The 27,398-nt window shown below is 39.6% G+C and overlaps 2 protein-coding genes across 4 annotated transcripts in view; both read left to right on the forward strand.

Annotated features, from left to right (window-relative positions):
• si:dkey-237i9.1 (SEC14-like protein 1) overlaps positions 1-21,932 on the forward strand; it is a 32,096-nt gene extending 10,164 nt beyond the window's left edge. The window contains exons 3-17 of one of the 3 annotated variants that reach the window (XM_041982517.1): positions 6,978-7,127; positions 7,251-7,382; positions 8,344-8,472; positions 8,874-9,147; positions 9,537-9,646; positions 10,916-11,105; positions 11,738-11,826; positions 12,040-12,110; positions 12,854-13,025; positions 14,600-14,734; positions 14,915-15,049; positions 15,800-16,051; positions 16,139-16,317; positions 17,133-17,159; positions 19,488-21,932. In XM_041982517.1, coding sequence (XP_041838451.1) covers positions 6,978-7,127; positions 7,251-7,382; positions 8,344-8,472; positions 8,874-9,147; positions 9,537-9,646; positions 10,916-11,105; positions 11,738-11,826; positions 12,040-12,110; positions 12,854-13,025; positions 14,600-14,734; positions 14,915-15,049; positions 15,800-16,051; positions 16,139-16,317; positions 17,133-17,159; positions 19,488-19,593 — 2,151 coding nt within the window. In that variant the 3' untranslated portion in view covers positions 19,594-21,932. The other 2 variants (XM_041982519.1, XM_041982518.1) reach the window with 2 other exon arrangements.
• A 2,824-nt stretch (positions 21,933-24,756) lies between these two features.
• LOC121638076 (endonuclease V-like) overlaps positions 24,757-27,398 on the forward strand; it is a 36,887-nt gene continuing 34,245 nt past the window's right edge. Inside the window, exons 1-2 of the mRNA XM_041982520.1 lie at positions 24,757-24,887; positions 25,644-25,815. Of these exons, the coding sequence (XP_041838454.1) occupies positions 24,844-24,887; positions 25,644-25,815 (216 nt within the window). The 5' untranslated portion in view covers positions 24,757-24,843. The remainder of the gene's footprint in view (positions 24,888-25,643; positions 25,816-27,398) is intronic.

Raw genomic sequence — 27,398 nt, forward strand, 5'->3', positions numbered from 1 at the left:
TGCCAGAGTTTTGAAGCACAGTGGATATTGTAGTCTGTTGGTAGTTAAATAAACCACGTTGGAGATGCTTTAAGATCATGACATTATGGGATATTTATAGACACAGGACATGCCTGTTTATATACTGTGGTAGAACATCACATTTCGGACATCACATGCATAAAATGTTGCCTGAAGAATCACAAGTGCAATTAATTTTAGTAGTCACAGACAAAATACTAATCAAATCCTAAAAAAGGCATTACAAACTTAAAATGGTTCCATTAAAAAAAACAGAAGAAATTTTGAGTTTTGGGTCAATTGGGCCATCTACCAATGAAGGCCATGCTTTTTATTAAGACACAATTTTTGTATCTCTCCAACACATTTAAAAGTTCTTCAGAGACAAAATTGCTAAAACAAGAAACCTAATGTAGGAAACACACCCAAAGATACAGATTCTCAGCCAGGGAGGTTACAGCTGCTGCCAGCTCGCCAGTAAGGGCTGGGCGATATGGCCTAAAAATAAAATCCCAGATTTTTTTTATAACCAAATCCGATTTCCGATTTTAATCGTTTTTTTTTTTCTTTTCTTTTACAAAACATAAATAAACTTATTAAAAACATTTATTTGTTTATATAGATAAATGCCAGCAAGAATAAAGCATATAATGTCATAGCTTTTCCACCATATAAACGACTTCACATCTCACATTGAAATATGCGACACAATGCATCCGTGATCTCTTTCCATCTGGATCCTTATCATACAGGATCCACTGCAGAAATAATTCCCCTGATGAAGGTTGTCTCTTAACTAGGGTTTGTGGGCTAAAGTTGGCTTCTGCATCTCATAGAGAGCAGCATTTCTTATTGCAGTTATACGCACATCTAAATCCAGGCATGAGTGAAGGGTCACTTCACTGAAAATCTGTCAGACCAACACCGTTCTGCTGTGGAGGGAGGGCTAAGTCTGCTGCTAACTAACTATGGAAAAAAATCCCGATTTTCATAAAAATAAATCCAGAAATGGAAAATTCAATTTATTGATTTTATCGATTAATCGCCCAGCTCTAGATTCACACTACAGGAACACAGACAACCCAACAGCTTGGAAGACAAACACAGATCTGGATGTCCAAGCATTTTTTCATATGCAGGAAAAACTGTCGATTGATATCACAGGAGCTTCAGTAGCAGTGGTCAACCCCACCTAATGCCCAGTGTTCAACCCATACTGTACGTGGCCGACTTTTTAGATCATAGCTTAAAGTCCTACAAGGCTGTGAAGAAGCCCCTGATCAATGAGAGACAGATTAGCTTGGTATCGTAGGGCCCAAGCACACAAGAACATTTGAAAGCCAGGAACCATCTCAATTTCACCTGGTTTTTGGTCTTGCGCCAAAAACAAATTTGACGGAAGTGGTTTCATCGTAATTTCAAGGTCAAAATAGAAGTATCTTGGCAACATAGTAGTCATAGTAATCATTTTAATGTAATTTATTATTTTATTGTGATTATCTGTTGATGCCTTTTACTGTTTCTAAATATCTGTAATGCCTTTGTTTTATGTAAAGTACTTGTACATGAAATGTGCTGTACAAATAAACTGCCTTGCCTTTTTTTACGATGAAAATGTGATATTCACATTATCGTGGATCACTCATTGTGGACTTACCATATAGTCTCAGAAAAAAATCACTATTTTGGGAGTAGATTGTAAACCCAAGGAAGGGATATAAATGCCTGGAAAACTTATGCAGATCATGTAAAGGCAAAGATATCAATCACAATTTACCCCACAGAGTTACACACTCCTAAGAAGCTGTTAATAGTATAATTGATGGTGCTTGGGGCTGCCGACAGGCTAGTGTTTGAAGGGCTACGAGAGAGGTTAAAGAAGGAAAACAAATTGAGACTAAATGTACTATAAATAGAAAATTACCAGATGTTTTCTGAACAATTTCTTCTTGTGAAGCCAAACTTAACAGCTGCACTATAACATGATGTACTGCCTTTGCTGCTTTGTTTTGACTGAATCCCTAAGCTGTCCTCTTCAAGTATCCTAATGTTAAAAGTACCCTTGACTTAAATGTTCCCACTTTCCCAGTCAGACGATTAAAAATAGCTTAGACTGACCTCTGGGCAGCTGTTGTCTCTGTTACACAACCATTTTCATAGGCTTCAGAGATGACTCGGCCTCTAAGGAAGGTGGACAAGTTCTCTGGAAGTGTGAAGACGAGAGCAAAAGACCTTTCCCAGATGAGGAAATGGTCTTTTCTAAGAGACAATGTACTTAATAAAATTGATGTTTTTGTTTTTTTTTTTTCTTTTAAAGCGAACTGTAGTCCATAGCAGCGTGTCACTGAACAAAAACTGGTTAGCATGACATGTTAACATAATTTTGCCCTTAGCTACAAAGCTAACATTTTTGTAAAACGTGATGATCCTGAACATTTAACTCTTAGCTGATACTAGCTGCAGCTTGTTTTTGTACAAGTTTAAATTGAGAAAATCATAGCATCATGATTTTCTAGATCTACTTGGCCTTTGAGGGGATTATTTGACATTTAGTATAGAACTTTTTGTTTTGTGGTATGTTGTAAAGAACTAAAGCCATTTTCTGCAGATTTTGGAAATTGGTCTAGATTTGATCCACGATTTGTCATATACATGTGAACTACATGGCATTAGAAATGTTAGCTTGTATTTTCCCTGTTACACCTTTCTAAATTAAGAAGCCTGACTCAGAAATATAGGGCAGAAATTATATTGTTCTGTTTACAGAACATCGAGTACGGTGGACGAGGCTTGTTACTTTGCTTCTGCTAAAACTTTTAATCAGGGTTAGGGTTAAAATATTTTCTCTAACACAACTTCAGTACAGATTATTCCCAGGCTGCTTGCCAGCACTCACGCCTTCTTGCCAGATAGCACACAACACACATTCGCACGCAACACATAGCTCTTTGTGTTGTGTCGTTTTCCAAGTTCATGGATTTCCTGAATCTCCCTTCCTGAGTAGAACGGGTCTTATTTTTACATACCAATGACCTTAACTAGAAAACGATTTCTTCCTGCATACACAGGAAGAAATCATGTCGCCATCTATTGTGTGTTTTTTTTTTTTTTTTTTTTAATTGATATTTTTTCCTCATTCACCACTGGAAAGCACATTAAGTCTTCAACCAAATCCCAGGAGCTATTACTCATGGCAAGGCCATTTGAGATTTGCCCAACATATCCCATCACCACGGTGACAGGGGGGAAATGTTTCTACACTCTTTCTTACAATGGTCCTTGAACTTGGCTGGAATCCTGATAGGATTTTATTTTAGAAGATTTTGCTTCTATTGTGCATGCCATTCAATTCAGTGCAAAATCAAACCTACTGTGGTGGTGTTTCTATTTGGATTATTTTTCATCCACACCTTTTATTCCAGGAATCATCGACAGGAGGACAAATGAATAACGTTTAATGGTTGTTTTGACTGGTTACTTTAACCCTTTTGACAAGGATGGAAAAACCCGCTAACAGAATTTTGAATAGAGTGGGAGAGTTAAATATCCATCAGGTCCTAGTTTGTATGAACAGAATAATTGTGTTTATATTGTATTACCTGCTCCAGTTCCACACAAGCTGAATCCACACCCATATTTTCAACAGACAGCTCAGTTATCATTACAAAAACACACAGCTGCTGATCATGTTTCATGCTCAGAAACTGAGTGCAACAGCTCTCAGAGAAAAAGACGGTCTGTACGTCAGCTGGCAGCTCGCTCTGTCCAACCAAGTTGAAGCTAATATCAGATGTCTGCTCCAAAATAATGAACTAACCTAATCATCTCTGAATGTCATGGTTATCAGAAACCGTTCAACTAAACCCTGCAGGAGATGGTGTTTTTTTTTTGCTTACTGTAATGTTCTTTGGGAAGTACCAGTAATTACTGGACAACTCCAGTTCTATTGTATGCCTCAGTCACTGAGGGTAAAGGTTCCACTACTGGAATGAAAACAATTGAACTGGTTTATTTATAACAGGAATACCATAATGTAAAAGAAAAAAAAGTTTTAATAAACTAGATTTGGTGTTAAAACAGAAGTAATTTGAAAATGTATTTTTGTGTGGTAGGGAATATTATATATTCTTATATTTAAAAGGGGCTGCATGGTGTTATGGTGGTTAGCACCGCAGCCTCACAGGAAGAAGGTCGGCGGTTCGAATCTCAGCTGGGGGGAGGTTTGAACCTTGAGGGAGGTGGCCTTTCTGTGTGGAGTTTGCATGTTCTCCCCGTGTATGCGTGGGTTCTCTCCGGGTACTCCGGCTTCCTCCCACCGTCCAAAGACATGCTTGTTAGGTTAATTAATGACTCTAAATTCTCCCTAAGAGTGAGTGCGGGTGTGAATGGTTGTTTGTCCCCTATGTGTTGGCCCTGCGATGGACTGGTGACCTGTCCAGGGTGTACCCTGCCTCTCACCCATTAATGCTGGGATAGGCTCCAGCTTACCCGCGACCCTTAATGGACCAAGCGGTTCAGAAAATGAATGAATATATTTAAAAGAACATACCTGATGATGTAGATCAACATCTCGTCCTCCCAGTGAGCGATACTTCTTTGTTAGAAAAGATAATCAGTGTCACACAGTTCCACACTGATTGCCAGCATTTAATTGCTTGTCAGCATAGATTTGTGTAATTATGTGAATGAATGTGACCTGAATTTTTACTTTGATTTGGCTCACCTCCTTTTAGCTGTGTATTTTCATGATATGACCTGTTTAGAAGTCTGTAAACAAATCTTGCTTGAGCTGTTTTATTCAGGCTTCTTATCGCAAAGACCTGCATGAACGTCCTTTAAAATGCGGGTTCAAGACAATATGTATTGTAAATTTTTTTTTTTTTCACCAATTCTCTCCATTATAATCAACCAATGTTACATTTACAATTTAATTTAATTCTGGCAGCAGCCAGATGGGACTAGATTTGGTCTGAGTGTTTTAAAAGGTTATTTAGTTCACTGTATTGTGAAGATAGTTCATACAGCCACTCATTTGTGGTAAATCTATGGTTGTTTTTAGTGAGTCTAACTGATGTTTACAGTCAGTGCTGTTGTGCTGACTGCAGGACAAAGCCATACACCCAGTGTTCCAGAGCATCAGGGCTGAACAACAGAGCTCAGCATTCAGTCAGTGGACAGTGGGCAGCTGAGTGGATCTGTAGCCCTGGCAGCGAGATGCCAGGAGTGCCTGAACACTACTGCCTGCTGTGAGACAAAACAACTTCTTCTGCTGCTCTCCATGCTAAACACCCAAACTCATAGTTAATGTGGGAATGCTCTGAATAAGAAATCTTGTCCAAACAAGTGATAAATTTGAGCTGTTATTTTGGCATTTATATGCATCAGTTACTGCAATATAAAATGATCAAGTTTTCTGTTTCTTTAGTTAGTCTTAGTTCACACCAGTCCTTTGTGGTGTGTTTAAAGAAACTCAAGCCATCCTGTATAGGTTGTCCAAGTCTTGACCGAACACAGCTTCTTTGTTTAGCTAACACACACTGCATTAATCCACAAGTCTTGCTCTTTCATTGATTTCTTGGTTTGTCCATGTTCTCTCTCTGACTGAAACATGATTATCAAACATTTCCAGTTTTAGGGAAGAGGCTGTGCCACATTCTCCTACACTGGAATAGGCTTTATTGTCTGTTTTCCTATTTTTTTGTTCTTTTAAACAGTGACTGAAATGTAGTCTGTTACTGGTACACACACCTTGCTTGATGTTGCTCAGTTAGGTCATCCCCAGCATCACAGTTTAATGTAGATTTGCCTTCTGTCTAGACTTGCCAAGTTTGTAAAACTTGGCTATCAGATCAAGACTGGAGATGATGGAACCTGAAGATATAAGTGCTGTTGCTGCACCTTGTTCCAGACAGGCCCCGTTACACAACAGCAGGCTGGGTTCTGCCACAGAGCTTAGTTTGCCTATGTTTTGCATTTTCAAGTTTTATGTATCCTGGTGACGATCCAAAGCGTTGCTGTTATGTGTCGAGCCCCTTGTTGTAAAGCAATTGAAAAGCAGTTCAGCTAAGTCTGATGTGGCTTGGCCCGAGTGAAAAGTTAAAGCCCTACACAGCTGAAGGAGCTTTTGTTTTGGCCTCTTGCAGCACAGTTTTCCTCTCTACCCATTCTTAAGACTACATGACATGTTTTCCATTGGATATTGTGTAACGGGGTGAGTAGAAGCCTCACCTTTTATTCATTTTATCATAAACCTTTTAATTCTGTCATAATTCCCACATTAGCACCTTCATCACAACGCATGTGATGAAGGTGCTGGAAAGGCTGGTCTTGAGTGGGTGGATAGTTTTAACAGTGAGAAAAAAATATGTAAATGTAAACACGTGGGATTTAAAAACTCTGACACCACCACATGCACCCTGTCCTACCACAGACAAAGTTTCTCGTTAAATTCTTCTAGAGGAAGAGGACTACTCTACCTCCATTGAGCAGGAGGTGGAGATTGTTGAGACCTGGGAGTGACTATCGACCACAGACTGGACTGGAGGTCCAACACAGATGTTGTGTACAAGAAGGGGATGAGCAGGCTCTACTTCTTGAGACAGCTCCTTCAATGTCTGCAGCAAGATGTTGGAGATCTTTTGTCAGTCTGTCGTCTCCAGTGTGCTTTTCATTGCTGTTGTGTGCTGGGGAAGCAGCATCAGAACCAGCAACACCAACCGACAGAACAAACTTATAATGAAGGCTGGCTCCATCATTGGGTACAAACTGAACTAACTGGTTTCCATCATGGATATCCCGACCATCCTCTCCACCACACGCTGGTCAGACAGCGGAGATCCTTTGAGAAATGACAAAGGAGTTATGAAAGCATCAATTTGTTACTTTATTTAATGAAAATAAGTATAAATGTAAAAAGATCTATCTGGTTTAAAAAATGCTGCTTCAACTTACAATTTTGATCCTCTTTTCTCTTCTAGGCTTATGAACGCCGCTTCCCCACCTGTCACCTCATCCCCATGTTTGTTGCAAGTGACGTGGTGGATGAGGAGACCAGTGAGGATGGTTCCGCCCACAGGATCGAACGCCGCTGTGCCCTGGATGTGGATGCTCCCCGCCTTCTCAAAAGGGTGTGTTATCTTCTTTTAATCTTTAGAAATGTTCATGTAAAATACCGAGCTGCGTTGCAGCTATATCTTTAATTTACTTTGTACCACTTTGAGGAATAACGAGATTTTGTTTGTTGTTTTCAGATTGCAGGTGTTGACTACGTTTACTTCATTCAGAAAAACACGCTGAACAGAAAGGAGAGGACTCTGCACATTGAGTCCCACAATGAGACCTTTTCCAACAGGGTCATCATCCACGAGACCTGCTGCTATTCGGTCAGTAGCTTACAACTCATCCTGACGCTGCTGTTAGCACACCTTTGTGTTTCAGTAGATGGAAAAAATCCAACCCTGAACCATGACCCATACAGTTTTTTTTCTAACAACTTTACATTTATCAATATGAACAATCAAGCAAATCCTGATTTATTTTGTTAATCAGTTTTGATGTTTGTGTCCTTTGGCTTTTCAAGATGACTGGTTAGAAACCAGTACATGTTCCCTTTTCCCCAACCCCTCTCTTGTACTCCACACGTTTAACTCTGACTCCAGAGCAGCTCGTTCCTGAACGGATGTGTTATGTGTTAATGAGGTCAAGCACATTGCATTAGCCTTCTACCAACTATGGTGCTAATTTTAGCTCCAAGGTTGTGCAGAGGTTCTTACTGTGTGCTTGAGTTCGCTGTGCCAAGAGTAACCAGCATGGACAGCTCAGTTAGACGGCTAATGGACCTGGCTGAAGCTGAAGTAATTTGGTAGTCATGTGTAATGAAGCTACCAGCATTTTGCCTTCAGGATGCATTTAACTTTTGATTTATTAGAATAATCAACTTATTGAGGCTGGTAAAAGAGCATTTTTATGAATATTTGTTTACAATATGGAATACACCAAAATAAATCTAAAAGTCTTTTTTTTCTTTTTTTTCTTTTTAAAGATTAATTTTGTATGTCAGTCTCATCATTATTAGTATAAAATCACTCTCCTGGGTCATTTAAATCTTTCTAATTTTATATTTTGTCCTAGTTAACTCCAAGGTGGTCGTGTAAAGCATTGACTAATTTTACATGGAAAGACTGACACACATACTCCCACTCACAGTGCACAGTGTGAAAATTGCTCTTTTGGTGCGTCATCATCTAGTGAAGCATGTTGTGTGGTTACCATGGTAACTTGAACATCTCTCCTCTTTATGTGTGTACAGTAAAAGATGCAGTGTGTTTTGGTGTGTTGGCACAGGTCCACCCAGAGAATGAGGACTGGACATGTTTTGAACAGACCGCCAGCCTGGATATCAAGTCCTTCTTTGGTTTTGAGAGCACAGTGGAAAAGATTGCTATGAAGCAGTATGCCAGCAGTATCAAAAAGGTGTGTGTATACACATTTACATCACATTTTATTTCTATTCCCTTTGTGTTCACACAAACATTTGCTTACAACAGCTACTGTATGTATTATAGGGAACTGAAATTGGCAAGCCCGATAAAGTTTAAGCATGAGTCATCTCATTCTGTAATTGCATAAATGAGCTTGTGCAAATGAAAATGCAGAGTCCAGGCAGACACTTCTATTACAATCCCAATGAGTCATCCTTCATTTAGCATGTATGTGAGCTATACTGACTGCATCCATTCCTTTTATCTTTCTGTTTTTGGTTACCTTCCATTTCAACAGAAAATAATTCATCCTAAAATGAATAAAATCTATATCAAAACACTGCAACTATTGTTGTTAAATCTATATTCTCGTAATTCTTTGATTCCTTACAGGGAAAAGAAATTATAGAGTTCTACCTGAAGCAGCTAGAAGATGAGGGCATCAGTTATGTCCCCCGCTGGACTCCTTCCTCTCTTTCCCTTGCTACCCCTCGGCCAAACAGCCTCTCTGCCAGCCCACCTGTCCTCCCCAAACACTCAAGCATGGCTGCTGCTTCTGTCCCACCGACAACCGATGCTAAAGATGGCGCTTCACTGGATTTAAAGCTGGACAGCAGTGGACTTCAGGCGGACAGCCTTGCAGATATTCTGGCTGGTACACCTGAAGGTTTGTTCATACTTGTATTCTTATTCACTTGTTTTTTACTAGTTGTCCACAGTCTTTGTGGAAAAGCTAAATTAAGTGAATATGATTTAAAACAAAATTAAAAATCTGTATAGAAATAGTTTATTTTGGTTTTAGAGGCATATTGCACATTAGATATACCATATAATTTTGAGTTTTGTTCTGTATTAATCCTGATTGGGAAATCAGGCTCTGCATTTTACCCCTTTCCCTAGAGAGCAGTACTCTGCCATGTTGTGGTATCTGGGGAGCAGTTTAGGGGTTAAAAGCCTAACTCAGGGGCCTACACCTCTGTTGGCACACTGAGGGTTTAGCATTTAAGTTTCTGTTTTGAAGAAACTTTGAATTGGATTATTTTTTTTTCTTTGCAGATAAGCTGGATGCTGACTATATTAAACGCTACCTGGGTGACCTGACCCCCTTGCAGGAGAGCTGCCTGATCAGACTTCGCAAATGGCTTCAGGAGACACACAAGGGAAAGGTAATGTCCTTTTTTTTTTAACCCTTTGATGCATAATGCGTCCACTACAGTGGACATGTATTTAAAAGCTGCTTTCTAGTATAAGCATGGGTGTGGGTGGTGTATTTGCCTATTAAAGAGTGTACATTAGTGAGTCATCCAATACACCAATACACTCACAAATAAATAAATATAAAATAAAATGTATTATACATGCATGCATCATAATTACCAAGTTTGCCTCAGTGATTAACAGGACAAGAACATGATGAAGCTATATTTTTATAGAATATTTATATTACATAATTGAATAGATAAGAATAAATAAATACAATAAAATTGTTGTAGAAGTAAAATTTACATGGAAAAAATGAGGCACCGTTTTTTTTTTTTTTTTATAATTCATGCATCAGTGGGTTAGTATTTCTTAATTTTTCATAGGTTTATCTATTAATTTGGTTTTTATTTAACCAAGAAAAATAAAACTCTTGCATCCTGGTTGAGACAGGCTGCACTTCAATAAGAAATTATTACACATCAGTACACAATTTACATGATTTATACACCGCAAGATACACACAGTTTATATTGTATTGATGAATTACAGACAACCGACATATACATCAAAACTGAAGGACATGAAAACTGCAAAACGTGATATTATTAGTCATTCAGATTCAAACCAGGCCATTATAGTCTGCTTGACAGATGTTCCTGCCACCAAATTATTTACAGCATCATTGAATTTGTTTAATGAGATCTGCTCCTTCAGATTCAGCTGGTTATGCAGCTCGTCACAAAGGAGGGAGCAGCATATTTAAACTTCTTCTTTCCCATTTCAGTTTGGACTTTAGGGATTCTTAATAACTCCAGAGGACAAAGACTTCAGTCTGTGTTTGAATAATGCAAGTCTGGAGATTGGGTGGAGGCAGATCAAGAAAAGGCATACCATGTAAAATGCTGAGTAAATGGTGGTGCATAGTAGGCTGTATCTAAAGCATGCAAGCTTTATAAGTTGCATGCTTGCAAATTCCAACTCAAATATTCTACAGTGGTATAAAATACTTGATTCTAAAGGAAAAACATCAGACTTCAGCTTTTTTCCACCAGTTGGTGCATGTAAAGTCAAACATTAAGTCATCAGTTCTAATTTCAACATTTATATTGCGATGATAGTGCAATGTTAAAGCTTTGACAGTAGTAATAGACAAAATGTTTTCAGGCTTTAAGTAAAACTGTGTTTTCACAAATTTGTTTACAGTTGAACAAATTTCCATTTTTTCTGTTCAGATCCCCAAAGATGAGCACATCCTGCGTTTCCTGCGAGCCCGAGACTTCAACATAGATAAGGCACGGGAGATACTGTGCCAGTCTCTGACCTGGAGGAAGCAGCACCAGGTGGACTATCTGCTGGAGACCTGGAACTCTCCACAGGTCCTGCAGGACTATTACACCGGTGGCTGGCACCACCACGACAGAGGTACGTTTGTTTGTACATCCACACCTGGAGACAGCTACTCAAGTAAACACCCTGGAGTCTCACGTGTGCATACATGCACAAACATTTGCCCTCTTAAGATTTATGGAGGCTGCCTCAATGTTCCAGTGTTGAGTACAGGAACGCCTGTTTCTGAGTTAAGTCACGCACAGGCTATCATGTTTCCATCACTTCAGAAGACTGTAACTTAGTGACTTCATAGCTATGCAGAGACTTTTCAGTTATTCCTAACAACCCAGAGCTTTCAGCTTGGAAAGCAAAATAAAAAAAAGATCCATTTGTTGGCACCACTTAAATGCACAAATGCTTCTCTCACATAATCACACGTTCTTGATTTAGAGTTGCACTAACTCATTAAAAGAAAAAAGATGACAGCGTAATCGTCATAAATCAAGATCTGCTTTTGTGCTCCTACTTCAAACTGCATTTATTCTTTTCATTTAAAGTTTCCCTCAAATGTTTGTATGATATCAACAAGAGCAGAAAGCACATACTCCCTTATAGTCCGACACCAGAGCACAGTGCCGCCAGTGCAGGCATTTCCACTTCACTTGCATTTGTGCATAATGTAAATATGGTGTTAGATCATGTCAATATTTGTTCTGCTCTGTCAGATGGACGTCCTTTATACATCTTGAGGTTGGGCCAGATGGATACCAAAGGACTGGTGCGCGCTCTCGGGGAGGAGTCTCTGCTCAGACACGTACGTAACATGATTTTTAATTCAGTTCATGTTTGTATCAGAGTGGGTCGCTAAGTTTCTAGGTCAGACAGTTAATGGTAGGATTAGATGTTAGAAAACTAATGTCCCAAAAGGTAAATTAACAGCAGGATGTGCAGAGTTAAAAACCTGTGTAGATAATCTGCTTATTTGTAATGTATTTGCTATAAGAGGTATGTTGGTCATGTTATTTAGGTGCTGTCTATCAATGAGGAAGGCCTGAGACGCTGTGAGGAGAACACCAAGGTGTTCGGTCGACCCATCAGGTAAATCTGTGCTGTACATCATGCAGCATTATGTTAAACAAAGATTCCAGCGTAGCATTCCAGCTTCTGACAATTAGGAATTAGTCTATTTTTTTTTAATGCATTGTGAGGTAATTACAATAAAAATTAAACATAATGTATTAATGAAGGTTTGTTTGCTAGATGAAAATGTGAAAATCATTCATCCTGCCAGTTGCAGCTGTAGACGAGCCATTTTCTCACGAAAACTATAGCAAAGTGGTCATAGATGACAAGAAATGAAGGATGACATGGACAGGATACATGAAATAAGCAACATCAGTTCTATTTTACCCAAACAGCTTAAGACCATACCCGTTATTTAGACTCAGTTCATCTGTGGTGGCCTTGACAGAGGCGCACACACAGATAGACGCAGCATGAACTAGTCCAGAGAATTATCTCTCGTATAATGGAAATGCTGCACAAGGCTAGTTTCTAAGTGCACAGTGTGAGAGCTGAGATGGCACCTGTCATCTGCCAGCCCTCTCAATCAGGAGGTGGTGTGTGGGATAAGAGACACGCAGGAAGGCATGTGAGCCATGAGTGGCTGTCACGTCACAGCATTCAGAGTTAAGAATTTGCGAGCTTTGCCTTCACCGCTTAAGCCTCACTTCAGGGTGACAGGTGCTAAGTGATCTGAAAGAGGCTGCAGCCCACTTCAGAGCAAGTATGTGATTGTGGTGTGAGTTTATCCACATAATCCTCTCACTCCTCCCTTGTAGCTGTTGGACATGTCTGGTAGATCTGGAGGGGCTGAACATGCGTCATCTGTGGCGACCAGGGGTCAAAGCGCTTCTGAGGATCATCGAGGTGGTGGAGGCAAACTACCCTGAGACTCTGGGACGGTTACTTATCTTGAGGGCACCAAGAGTCTTCCCTGTGCTTTGGACACTGGTGAGAATAGCAGAGGGTACTTGTGTGACCCTCTTACATTACTGGTTTACTTTACTGTCCAAGAATCTTTTTTGTATTTTGCTTCCAGACTCTCCTGTCATGTTTTAAGGTAGTGTTGACAACGATTATTCAGGCTCTCTGAAGTCATTGCTGCTTTTTCACTCATTTTCAGTCCAGTTCTTGTACTTGACCATTTTTAAAGGAATGTTGTTTTTTTCTTTAAGTCACTTAACACTAATCTATGATCATTCAAGTATAAAAGTCTCTGAACTCAAGAGATAAACCAGCATCGTCAACATGTAACAGAACCTAGCAAAGAACCAGTTTTAAAGGTCCCATATTCTACTTTTTTTTTTTTACAATTTCATATGGGTATCAGAGGTTCAACAACATTGCTTTCAATGTGTATTGCCCCAAATTCAGCCTTGGTCCTTAATTTCAGCCATCCTAATGTGGCTCTAGTGAGCTCTAATGAGAACGGGCTGCTTCTGTGTCTGAACCTTCAAAAGTTCATAAGTGGTGCCTGTGTACGCCCCTCTCTGGGAGGGGATCCGGCTTTCTCTGGCGCCCGCTTGGTAATTTAAAGGGCAGGCTCAGCTAGCTGGGGGGTCAATGACTGTATCTACTACTGGAGGCAGTGGTTATTTCCCTTTGTGAGGTCACAAAGGGATCTCAGACTCACCTATTTGAGCACACATTCGCTAAAATGTGAAGCAAGTAAATAAGAGAGGGACAGAATTTTCTTGTTTTTGGGCCTCATATACAGGCAATGAGGACACATATGACTGTTAGAAAACCTTTAGAAAGTGAATTTTGCATAATATGGGACCTTTGAATAGGACCTTTAAACTCTTTGTTACCAGCAGCCTGTCACAAAAACATGTGATTTGCTTCTGTTTCTTTAGTTGCATCTGTGCAAAATGCCAAAGAAAACACACTTTGACAGACAGAAAATGGTACTTTTGCAGCAAGAAGGTGATTCAGTGCTGTCAGCTAAAAACTCAGTATATCTCAGCATGGTGTGCAGCGTGACCTTAAAAGTATTTGATTAAACTGGACAAGAGGAGGACAAAAGAAGTGTCAGGACTATAAGAATATCAGAAGAAGAACAGATGAACTGGATTTGAAAGTAGTTTCCTGAAAAGCAAAAAACCCAGACCTGACACGGGACCATAGAGATGCATCTGGATCTTTAATTGATCCATCTGCTGTTTGCTGATGCTTCATTAGAAAAAGTCTCCATGAAAAGTGGTTGTTAAGAAGCCAGTCTTTTGAAGGAGAAATGGGGAGAAAAGGCTGACATATGCTAAATGACACAATTGGACTAAAAAAAACAACAAAAATAAACTATATATATATATATATATATATATATATATAATTTTATTTATGTTTGCAGGTGATTCAATAAATCCCTGCACCTATTTCTCAAAACTTGGGTCAAAGAGTTGCTTTTGGAAACAACAGAATAACTTTACAAGACACAGCAAACATACTTTCTGCTCTGCAAAACTTTAACACTTTCCCCCAGAATCATCCGTATCACTCCTGACCACGTTTGTATCTGCCTTTAGGTCAGCCCGTTCATTGATGAAAACACCCGCAAGAAGTTCCTGATCTATGCTGGCAATGACTACCAGGGTCCTGGAGGTCTTGTGGACTACATAGACAAGGAGATCATCCCTGATTTCTTAGGAGGAGAGTGCATGGTGAGTGTTTAGATGAAGATGCACTTTTGTATGCTTTTATTAGAAAATTTGACTGAATTGTGTTGAAAGTTTCTGGAAACATCATCATCCCTACAAAGAACTGCTTCACTGACCCAGTTCTGTGTGTGTGTATGTGTGTGTGTGTGTCTGCACATGCGCATACTATCTTTTTCTCTGCAGTGTGAGGTACCAGAGGGCGGCCTGGTTCCCAAGTCGATGTACCGCACAAGTGAGGAGCTTGAGAATGAGGATATCCGGCTGTGGACCGAGACAATCTACCAGAGCGCCAGCATTTTCAAAGGGGCTCCTCATGAGGTGAGGCTAAAACACAACAGCAACGTGAGAAGTGAAGATAATACACAAAAGGTGCTTTCATGAATAAGTAGGGCAGGAAAACGCAGTGCAGGACATCCCTGATGGAGTTTTGCCATCTAGTGGATGTAGGTTGTAACTGGCTTTGAAATTGAGAGTTGAAACACGTGCAGTTTGTCTTTGAAAAATAATCTGTCAGCTGTTACATGCTGCTGCTGTCATGTTACATAATTTATTACCAAGCAACAGATGTACTATGATATATAATCGTTTCTAAAGAGCTGGGTTTGTTTTTGCTGCTCTCACTTCTCTTCGTACTACATTTAGAGACTTGTAGCAAGTAAAAGTTTAGGTTTTTAGTTTTTGATGAACACCAGTTCTGGTATCTGACAGTAAGTCTTCTGGATAAATCTATGAGACTTACTGTCATATAGATTTATACATGATGGGCAATTTTGTTTCGCAATTACACTTTTTTTTTTTTTTTTTTAAAGACAGATTAAAAACAATGATGTTGCTGCAAGCAGCATTCAGACAAAGCCATTATATAAAAATATTATATAAAATTGTCTCTGATACATTTAATGAATTCAGCTTATGCAGCAAGTGGATTCTTTGTTGAATTCAACAAAGAATAAAGAAGAACTACTTTGCTATTTTTCTTTTATCTGTGGATAATTCATAAAAAATATGTTTTTACTTCTTTAATTCTTGCATTTACTTGAACCTCCCTCCTTTCTTTCCTCTGGCCAGCTTGTGATTGAGATCATCGACGCTGGCTCAGTCGTCACCTGGGACTTTGATGTGTGCAAAGGTGACATCGTTTTCAACATCTACCACTCGAAGCGGGCCCCCCAGCCACCACGTAAAGATCCCCTGGGAGCGCATGGCATCACCTCCCCAGGAGTCAACAATGTCCAGCTTATTGACAAGTCCTGGACTCTGGGTCAAGATTACAGCATGGTGGAGTCCCCTCTCACATGCAAGGAGGGCGAGAGTGTGCAGGTGGGGCTGCATGACAATGAGCTGGTGTATGAGCTTTCCTCTTGTTGCTGCTCACATTGATGTTCTGCAAATCTTTCCTCTCCTCAGGGTTCCCATATAACACGCTGGCCAGGTTTCTACATCCTCCAGTGGAAGTTTCACAGCATGCCAGCCTGCTCGGCCACCAACTTGCCCCGCGTGGACGACGTGCTGGCCACCCTGCAGGTGTCCTCACACAAGTGTAAAGTCATGTTCTACACCGAGGTGTTGGGCTCTGAGGACTTCAGGTTGGTAACTGAACAGACAGTGTGTGTGAGTGAAACACAAAAGCTGTTTTCACACATGAACTTCGAACCTTTTCAGAAATTGATCCAAACATTCTGATGTACTAAGCAGTGGCAGATTGTCTGAGCCTCAACGTGGGAAATACTCCGGCGTGAGGACCAAACACAGGATGTGAGAGGCAGTACATGAGGAGGAAAGTGTGCCGCTGAGATCAGTGTTTTTGTTCCAGATCATTTAGGATGGCAGACCGATATTAATGATTAATCTGTATTGACTTGATGCGGCTTTTGTGTGTATTTGAACACATTTATTTTTCCACATGATTGGCTCAGTTACACTGTAAGTACAAAGCTGCTCGTATAAGACCAGAACATCCGTTGAGGTCCACGTCACAACTGTCAGGGCTGCAGTGCATGTGTGAAAACAACAAAAGATGTTTGTATCCATACTTTGTAAGTAAATTATATTATGTGTCCACATTTTTATGTTTTCTCCTTTCTTTTACCATTATGTTGTAATAGTTTTAATTTTAGACACAGTTCTGTTATGACTGCTCATTTTTTCCACTCCTGTCTTCTTTCAGTAAATGCTTCTCTGCAACCTACCACTTAGCACCACGTATGACATTTGATACTTGATTATGAAATGGCTTAAGGAGCATCATGAGTCTTTAGGCCCACAGTTTTGAAATGATGATGCTTCCCTGCCTTGGAGACTCCTTTAATCCGTCTTTTTCTGTCCAATCCACTTCTGTGCTGTCGCTCACAACTCCCTCTTCCTCCTCCTCCTCTTTCTCTTCTATCTTCCTCCTGTGAAGAACGGCTTGCTGTGATGTGCAGAGTTTGTAAGTGGCTCAGTGTTTGCCCTCTTTTCCTTTAGCTGTAGCTCATCTCATCGCTGCTTTAGGCTGCTAATCTAAGTGCCCCCCCCCATGGCAGTCACACTTCTAATACAGCAAAAAGATGCTTGTTTGCATCTGTTCTTGCTTATGATTTCTGTTAGTATCAGCTAACAGGATGTTATTGCTTTGTTCATGCTGAGGAAAGCAAACCCACCTGAATTTAACTTGTTCACTCGCCAGCTTTAGACACTTTCCTTGCATGACTAACTATCAGGATTCTTACTTTGGGTTGAGTTCAGGAAACACCATCTTAACTGTTGTATATCCAAATACATACACACACACCCAGACAAAAAAAAAAAAAAAAAGAAGACATCTATTTCTTTTTATCTTTTTCTCCACTCGTTCATTTTTACTACCAGCTAACTGAGTCTTACCTTCTTTCAGACTAAAGATCATCATCAAGCTGATTCTGGTTGTATCTAACAAAATGTTTTTCTAACAGTTGACGCATTTGATATAAAAATTATTCCTTAAATTTTAACTGACACCAAGAAAAAAAAATTTATTTGTATAATTCCAATTCACAACAAAGTCTTAAAGTCGTCGCTCTTCTGGTTGCAAAAACAAACCAACAAAAAACAAAAAATTCCAATTTTTAAATCTAGTTTTTAAAACAAACCAGCTCTCTTTTCACGTCATGTTACTTTAGTACAGTTTTTTTTAATTACTTTAAGCTCTGAAACCCTAATTTCATGTTTTCTTCATAAGAGCAGGATGTTGGTTTTTGGAAATTAAAATCCATTTATGGTCAAATAGATGTTAAGTAGGATTTGCCTTGTGAGTTGTTCTGTTTTACAGTCTATAAAAAACAAGCTAAATAAGCTCAACTCTTTGACCCTTTGACTATAAAACATAGTTCTTCATGGAGGCCACACCCATCTTTTATTAGACATTGGTTAAATGATAAATTCAGCTGCATGTGATCATTTAGCACCACAGTTGTTTAAATCGTACTTCCCCAAAGGATTTAACAAGTATTAATGCATTTTGTTTTTTTTTTTTTATGAGAAAATGTAATCTAAATTTACAAGTAAGTGAATTAAAGACTGGGTTAAGACTAAATAAGCGGTATCACATGCTGCTGTTTGCTTAGACCTTAAAGATACAAGCAACCAAATGTCAAAAGCTCTGAGGTAAATTTTAAAGTTCAGAACATCTGGGCTTTCTCTGTCAGCTGCTCCACAAAAACCTTAACCTCCATTCAGAGATGTCATGGTGGTTATTATCTGTGTTAACCAGGCTTTACTCTTCAGGGTCTGTGGTTGCTCACATTAAAAACATTTTAACATTAAAATGCAGCTTCTGCATAGAGGAACATAAAGATCATTACAAGAAAAGACAGCATGTTGTTTATTATTCTGCATAGCTAAGAGTTAAAATCAAAGATTTTTACCTTTACACATAAGAATTGCATTAGCTGTGACACTGCTCTATAATGATTGATCTGAAACTGATCATTTAAGTCTCAGATCAAAGTAAAGTAATTGTTATTGAATATTCCTGGTATTTTTTAATCTGTTACAGTTAGTATTAGCAGTAGAAGTGACTTGGCAGGATAAGGTAAAATGCAAAATATGTAGCTTCCTTTGATTTTTACTTAATTTAATTGAATAAATGTTCAAAAGATGTGAAATTAGTGGAATTTGGCAGTTAAGACACTTGATCTCTGATTTTTCCTTGAGTGATTTCACTGTTGCACTTTTCAGCATAAATCGAGTCCTTTCAGTTTGGTGTTAATGTCCAGCAGCAGCAAAGACCCAGTAGTTCTGCAGGGTGACACTTAAATGTTGTGTCTAACTGCATTGGCTGGGGTATTTATCACCAGGAAAAGAATCTGTAAAATAATGGCTCCTTTTTAGGTGATTGAAAGCTAAACTCCTTTAACTTGAAGATGAACTACTCAGGAGCAGATTATGCGTTCAAGCTAAGTTACTACGGTGATCTGACCCGGCTAAAAGAGAGCCACCTTCGCAACTGTAGGTGAAAGCAACCTCACTAAAGCACTGATCTCACATCATAATAAACCTCATCTGCACCGGATGGACTGCTGGTTGCTGCAGCCGTTGACAGAGTGAACCTCCTTACCCACTGCAGAGTTGATCTGGCTGCATGGTTCTGCATCATGAGCACGAGTCATGCACACACAATGCACTCAGTTAGTCTTTGGCAGACTGGATGATCAGGTGCTGCATACTGTATATGGGAAATTTACTGAAGTGTGATTGTTTTGTCGACCATCACATTGACTTAATCTTTCTCTCCTCTCAGGGGTTCGATGACCAGTTTGGAGTCGAGCCACAGTGGCTTCTCTCAACTCAGCGCTGCCACCACCTCCTCTAACCACTCCCAGTCCAGCTCCATGATCTCCAGGTAGAAACTGATTGTGGAGGACTTGAATCCCCTGAAGCCTGCCCTTTTCACTGCCCTTACCATCAACATGGAAGCCAACTCTTCTCCTGCCCCCTTGTTATCATCTTTGGACTCTGTTCCTCTTGCACAGCCAGTTTATGTGGAACTGATGCATGCTTGCACAAACCGAAAAAGACGAGTTCTCAAATACTGAGGCAAAAAGAAAATGAAACCACATGAACAATTTAAGGGCTGATTTTTGCACAAAGGTTGTGTGTTTTTGTGCCGGGCATCTCTGCTGGGCAGCAGATTGAACTGAACTGTTTAACAGAATGTTTTGCTTGTGTCCCGTCTCGTGCTGGGTGGTGAGGTCAACCTTCTTCCAGCTCAATGGAGGCTGGAAGAAGCAATATTTTCATCCTGTGCGCTACGGGACCGAACGGAGACACCGGAGGCGCTGTTACATATATGCATTTACACTCCCGCAGTACTGAGACGGCGCATACCTCATCTAAGTGCGTCGGCTGAGTCTGGATTTTCTGTTACATGCAAACACACACCAGTGTTTAACATGCACAAATTGAAAGTGTTTAACATAGTTACTGGAGGGGTGTGTGTGTGTGTTTCTAGTTAGCTGTTAATAGGTCAGATGTAGGTGGGTGGGAAATATCTGAACCAGATCTGGGTTCAAAATTGCCTGCAAACATCTGGAGATTATTATATCACAATGTCATGCCATTTAGGAGCTGTAGAAGAAAAATAACTTTCACTTTTCCTGTAACTTGTTTGGAAAAACCCATCTGTCAAAGTAGTTAAATATTTAACCAGGTCTGAATCTTACTGAGGTAATGTGCTAATAGCAATAACACAAGTTAGACTTTTTACTGTGTGAAATGTTTATATTTATCATTAAGACGTTCGTGGAGGATCATGGGTGCTGCAGGTGAGCTTTTAGTTGTAAACTGTGTTCAGGCAGATGGACGAGCATACTGAACCAAGAAACAAACCAACTTTTCTGGCATCGACATTGACTTAAAAGTTTGACGCGACAGTTTGCTTTCTGTCCAGCGTCTGCACAATTAAGGAACTCAAATTTAAATCACGTCGTCAAGGAGATGCCTTGTCACTGGTTGGTGAATGTGCTACTGACTGGCTAGTGCCTGCTAACAAATGAGAGCCCTGAGTTTGCAGGGATGTGATGTTAGTGGGCGAAGCTGCCATCATTCTCTACTTATTCAGAGTGATGTAGATATAATTGTGCATAGAGGATGAATGTTTTATGATTTATCTCTTGACAGTACACCATTAGACATAGATACCATTCATGTGCTAGTTCTGGTGTTTGACTGGGTTTTGGGGGTGAGTAATTGATGGGTGAAGCAGTGAGGCCTGCACGCTCATCTGGGTTTATGGATTTATTATTTAAGAATTAAGATGATAGCCATTTAAGAGCCATGTGTCAATAAAAACCGTTTTAGCCTTTGTAAGCATCTCGTAGAAATGTACCTGCTTTTTTCCAAGGTGACCACTGTAGTGATAAATAACCATTTCATAATGCGACAGATTTTTTACGCAGTTAGAGACGATCAGTTGCCAAGAGTTGTCGGGTGCTGTTACCATGGTTACTAAACGCAGCTGGAGTTTGGAGGTTTTAATACTGAAAATACAGGCCTCTGCCTGCTTTTTGTTACATGAAACTGCAAGTTGTGAGCCAGAAATGGTCTGCGCCTGTCTTCTCGTGATTAGCTGCAATAACGTGAATGCTTCGCGGAGAAAGAGGACCTCCTCAGACTGAGGGCTGTAAGTGTGTGTGAGTGTGTATGGTGTAAAAATGAACGGTTTCTGCAGGCAAGGAGAGAAATCTCTGCACTATGATGCATAAACGCTTGGCTTCTTTTTTTCTGGAGCACGTTTAGAACCACAACTAACTTAGCTTCACCTTCTGGAGACTCAATGATTAAACATCAGCTCAAATGGAAATGCTCTAATGTTTCCTTCTTTCCTTCACTTTGTCGCTTGTGCACTCTTGTGTTTTGCTTTTGAGTACATTCTGTTTTTTGGAAAGTAGAGTGGACCTTTGATTGAAGCCATAGGCACAAAGAAGTGTTCTCGGATCTGATGTTTTTCTGTTAAAAATACCAGAAAATCATCCTGCTTTGCCGTCTCCTCCTGACTCGCAGCATGTACACTTCTCATCAAATGAGGGCTATAACTGTTTGTTTGTCTCTGCTTCCGTTTTCTGACATCTTTGCATATCTTTATCTTGTTGTGAGAAAATTATGTAAAAAGTATATTTGGATTAATGAGAATATGGCGCCTTTACATTTTTGGAGTTATTAAACTTGAATTATGAGTAAAGAATCAGTCACGTGTCTTGTTCATTTTTGTCCTGTGAAACTGCAAGATGAGAATCTTAACTTTGTTTTTGTTGCATTGCTGACTAATGATTGGAGCTTATGCCTCCAGACATCTGTGCACTGGAGTTGGGAAATTATTTTCAAATGGGAACTTGGGACATCACCATTATTTGCAACCAGAGATTACTGAATGCCTCACGAAAAAATAGTTATTTTTAAAGAGAAGTTTTAAAATACCCTTTAAGTCATGCATTACATTGTAGTTTTACAGTAAAATGAAAAAAACAAAATTTTAAATTGTATAGATGATCTGGTCTTTTAACACTACATGATGTTTTGCACTGAAAAGCTCACCAGGGTTGCGCTTGTACACAAATTCTAATCCAACTTTATTTATAAAGGACTTAATGAAAAATATCAGACTAAAGTGCTGTACAGAAAATTAAAATTAAAGCCACAATCATAAGAGCACACATGACAAAATAATAAAAAAGAACACTATTAAACAGTAAACACTTAAATATGAAAAGACACATCTCATAAATATTAATACACATCAACAGAGAAACATGATGTTCCTCTATTAAAAAAGGTTAAATCAAAGCTATTAAACCATGAGCACCGTTCAAGATAGAAAACATACAACTCAAGAATAAATAAATATTCACTAAGGTCTGTATATAATACATGTCTGCACGCTGAAGTAAATGCAGGAGACATCCAGACACAACTAATTAACCTTACCTGCATTAGCCTCCCTGCAGACCTGTAAACACACAGTATACAGCAAACACACCATAACAATTTATAAATTCTATTTAAAATTACACTAATTCCCCTGCCTTCGCAGGTCATATTTAACTTAAACTGAAGGTTTGCATGGTAACTAAAATAATTCATCATCATCTGGGAAGATGGCAGAATTGTCCCCCAGTCCACATGTGGTGGTTCTTTCTTTCCTCAGGTGGGCCACATTGTGGAGGACAGCACAGGCCATCGTGATGTCCCATGTCCTGCCTGGGTTGACACTTAGGTGTTGAAGACATTGAAAGCCTGCCTTCAGGAGGCCAAAGGTAATTTCTATCTGTGCCCTGGTATTGGCATTATGTCTGCTGTGTTTTCCGAGGGTCTGCAAATGGTGTCAGAAGAAAAGGCTGGGAGGCAGACCCTCTGTCCACCAGCAATACACCAGAGAATTCACCTGTGAATACAAGATATCATCACAGCCTCATAAATACAGACCCAGCCAGGTTGTTCAAAGTGATGAATAATAGAAGTTGTGTGGCTCTCCTTGTGATAGGGGACGTTAGACGGACACCAATGTATGTTTGCTTTGGGGTCATGGGTCAAAAGGTTTGGGAGCCACTGTTGTAGAGCACTGTGTGAGATTTTTACTTTTAAACAGAGCTCATTGTTTAATTGCTTTTGTTACGGCCCCTGATCATTGCTGTCACCTGAGGCTCATCTGGTATTTATTCTTATTCAATAAAGGAACATAAACTTACTCTTTGCTGATTTGTATTGGACGCATATTTTCTGAGAAATCTGAGAAAGTGTAACTGCAATTCACCTAAAGTCATTTATCTAAAATTATTATAATTAACAATCACAAGTGTTTCAATAATGACAGAAAGGCTAGTTTAATGTGATAACAATGTGTAGAGAGCAGTGGAATAAATATTGGTTGCACTTGTGGTGGCTTCTGACTGTAATAAGGGATGGAATTAAATAGGTCCTGGAGCCTAGCCTGGTCTAGAGCAGGTTAGGTCGACAGAATAAATCTCTATGGTAATTTATGCCATAGCAAATCACACTTTCCACTGTCCCGCTTTTGTGTAATCAGATCACGGATGAGTTGATCCAGGATGACAAACATATTCTGGCTTAATGCTTTATCTTGGTTTTTTGAAATAGACCCTTGGCTTGATGAATCCGTGTCTGCTTATCTTGGCTTTCTCTTTGTGTGCAACAAACTAAGCCTGGATGCAATTGTTTTGAATTTGATGAACCCAAGTTAGTTATTTATCGTGGATATCTGAATCCTACTTTTGTGTAATAAGCCTTTGCGTTCTGTCTAAGTTTGCCGTTTTGTAGTTAAAAGTTGTCAATGGAAGCATCAGACTCTTATACAGCACTGTACAAAAATGACCTCTTATTTCTTTATAGGCTCTATATGTCCTGAAAAGCAGGAAATAGTTGCAGTGATTGTGTGAATGGAAATATAGGCCTACTATAAAAGCAAAAGCAAAGGCCCACCTGTGTACACATGGGTCAGTCTAGATAATTTTTTATGGGGGTCCAGTCACGGTTACAAATAAAAAAAGGCTAGATTTGAGCAAATAAGTAGCTGATTATCACAATAAATTGGAGCCTCTCTGGTGACATCGACCAGAAAAAATATTAACCTGTGGCCATGCATTATTTAGAAGTGGCCACATAAGAACCGTAATTTAAATTCTGTTTGTCCTGTACATTCTGCAAAACTGACAATAAAGCTGACTTTGACTTTGAAACTTTGACTTTGAAAAATAGTAATGCCAGGGAAGATTCCTAATTTGTGGCCAATCATTGTTTATGCCCATATTTATTTATTTTTTTTATTATGATTTAATTAAATTATATATTAATGTTGTGGAGAAGACTTGTATTGTAATCGAGCTTGCTGAGTTCACCTAACTGAACAGTTTAAAAGAATAAAAGCAAAACTGCTGCATTTGAAAACTGGAAGAAAATAGTTGTAGTTAATAGTTCATTTGACCACTAGATGGCAGCATTGAGCTACACAATTACTGACTCCGCCCTTTTAGTGCCGTGTCACCGTGTACGCGGAAGTAAACAGTCTGGTTCTTGTTGCTCACGTTGTTTCTGTTAGTTGATCTTTTTCTACGTTTGCAGCTGAGTGTGTCCTCGTTAGCAGGATGTCCGCTCCTCTGCTGGGAGAACTGGTCAAACACTGGGAGAGGTCAGTCAGCCTTTCTGTCTACAGCTACACGCGCCTCGCGCGGCTGCCTGTCATTCAACTCTGCAACATATTCAGAAGTCCGTGGTTTGCTCTGGACCCGGACCATCAGTCCTCCTCAGCAGATATTGATGTGTGACTTTGTGACAAGTCCGGTGATAACGGCGCGAGTTCATGTCAAATTGTACTTTAATGTGGGTTTTCAAATAATTCATTTTCCATTTTGAGTGTATTGGTTCAAACTTTGGCTGTATGAAAAAAAACTGTCTCCTCTTCCTTTTATACTGTACATGTCAAAAGGTTTGACTCACACATGCTGATTTTTACTATTTATGTTGAGGTTGTCAACACTGTAGAAGAAAACTAAAGAAATCCAAACTGTAAAGTAGCAAATATATAAGAATGTCACAAGAAAATAACTACAAAATATGCCGAACGTCTCCTGGCTGACACACTTTCCTTCTGTGGTCCAGCTGGGTTTTGTTTAGCTCTGGTGAGGTTGTCTGATGCAACACTCCATCATCCTGCTTGCTTAGATAGCTTTTCCCATGTCTGGAAGTCTGTTCATGTTGCTTTGTAGAAACGAGAGATGACTGTACTAAGATAAATATACAAGACATCAAATCATAAGACATTGGTGTGGTTGGGGACTGGGACTTTGGTGCTGAAAACACTGGGTTTTGGGGGATAATACCTGGTGGAATATGACTAAAGTGTACTGTCATGTTTGAATAAATCACTGCCTGTGTCCTGATGCAGCGAGCAGGAGCGTCTAAGGCAGCAGGTGGTGGTGGACGATACCGAAGACTGGCAGAGGAGCCCAGGCTTCTCGGGCTTGGAGAGGGTCGGTGGAGTGGACCTCTCCTTCATCAAAGGGGATGACGTCAACGCTTGCGCCCAGCTAGTAGTCCTCAGTTACCCAGATCTAAAGGTGAGCTGACACCATCACACCTGGAAACATCTGTTAGCCTGCCTTTTGCCTACCTCTACTGGGGACAGAGAGGAACGGCTGCAGAAACATTTTCTACTTCATTTTTCAGGCAGAATTACAGAAAAAGAAATGGAAAATAATACCTCTTAGTTCTGATGGCCTTTTAAGGCTTTCTGAGTCCAGGAGGTCTGATGTCAGCAGGTGACATAAAACACTCCTGCTTGGGGTGGAGTTTAGCTCAACTGGTAGGGCAGCTGCTCCATGTAGAGACTATTTTCTTTTGTTTGCTGGGAGTTTTATTTATGTGCCTTGGCTTTCATATCATAAAACATTTTATTTTATTTTATTAGTTTTTTTTTTTTAAATAACAGATTAATTTTATGGTTCTGTAAAACATACCTAAAAGTTCTTTTCTCCTAGAAAGACCAGGAGAAACTTATCTCCAGTAGGCTGAATTACTGTAATAATCTTTAAACTGGACCTCCTAAAAAGAGCTTTAAACATCTGCAGTTAGTCCAGAACGCTGCTGCTCCAGTCCTCACTAAGACCAGGAAAGTAGATCCTAGAACTCCAGTCCTCACTAAGACCAGGAAAGTAGATCCTAGAACTCCAGTCCTCACTAAGACCAGGAAAGTAGATCCTAGAACTCCAGTCCTCAGATCTTTACACTGGCTTCCTGTCGGTCAAAGGGTCGCTTCAAAATCCTGCTGTTAGTTTACAAAGACCTGAATTTTTTATTAACAAAATCCATCCAGGATCTCCTGGTTTGTCATGAAAAACCAGATCCCTCGGGTCCTCAGGGTCAGGTATACTTTCTGTTCCCACAGTGAGAACTAAACGTGGAGAGGCAGCGTTCAGCTTTTATGCTCCTGTGGAACAAACTCCCAGAAAACTGCAGGGCTGCTGAAACTCAGCAGTTTTAAATCAGGGTTAAAAGCTTTTCTATTTGCTGCTTTAACAACTTTTAATTCCCCACACTGGAACTTTATGTCTTGTATTTTATCCATTTTATTTTAGCTTTTTTTCTTTCTGTTTTTATTTAATTTATTTCTTTTTGAAGTTTGTTTTTAATGCACTTGTTATTGCCTCCTGTACCCCGCTGTAATGCTTTTAATGTTTGATGTAAAGCATTTTGATTTGTCTGTACATGAAATGTGCTGTACAAATAAACTTGCCTTAACCTGGACTAAGAGACTTAAACAAATCACACCCGTTTTAACATCTTTACACTGGTTTCCAGTCAGTCGCAGAATAGATTTTAAAACCCTACTGATTGGTTTCAAACCCCAGAACGGTTTAGGTCCAGAATACATCTGTGATACGTTCAGAGAATAGAAACCTAGACCCACGGACTCAGGTCAGCTAGTCCAGACCAGAGTCCAGACTGAACATGGAGAAGCAGCATTTAGCTACCAAACGTAGACGCTTTAAATCCAGGTTAAAAACTTTATTTTTTCTCATAGGCCTATGCAGGAAATCTGCACTGTTGCTTTTAATCATTTTAAGTTATTTTATAAGATTTTATATATTGTAGCGGGATTTTTGTACAGCCTCTTACCAAAGCTCGTATTCAGTTTAATAGT

This window comes from Melanotaenia boesemani, chromosome 4 (genome assembly GCF_017639745.1).
Source record: "Melanotaenia boesemani isolate fMelBoe1 chromosome 4, fMelBoe1.pri, whole genome shotgun sequence".
NCBI lineage: Eukaryota > Metazoa > Chordata > Actinopteri > Atheriniformes > Melanotaeniidae > Melanotaenia > Melanotaenia boesemani.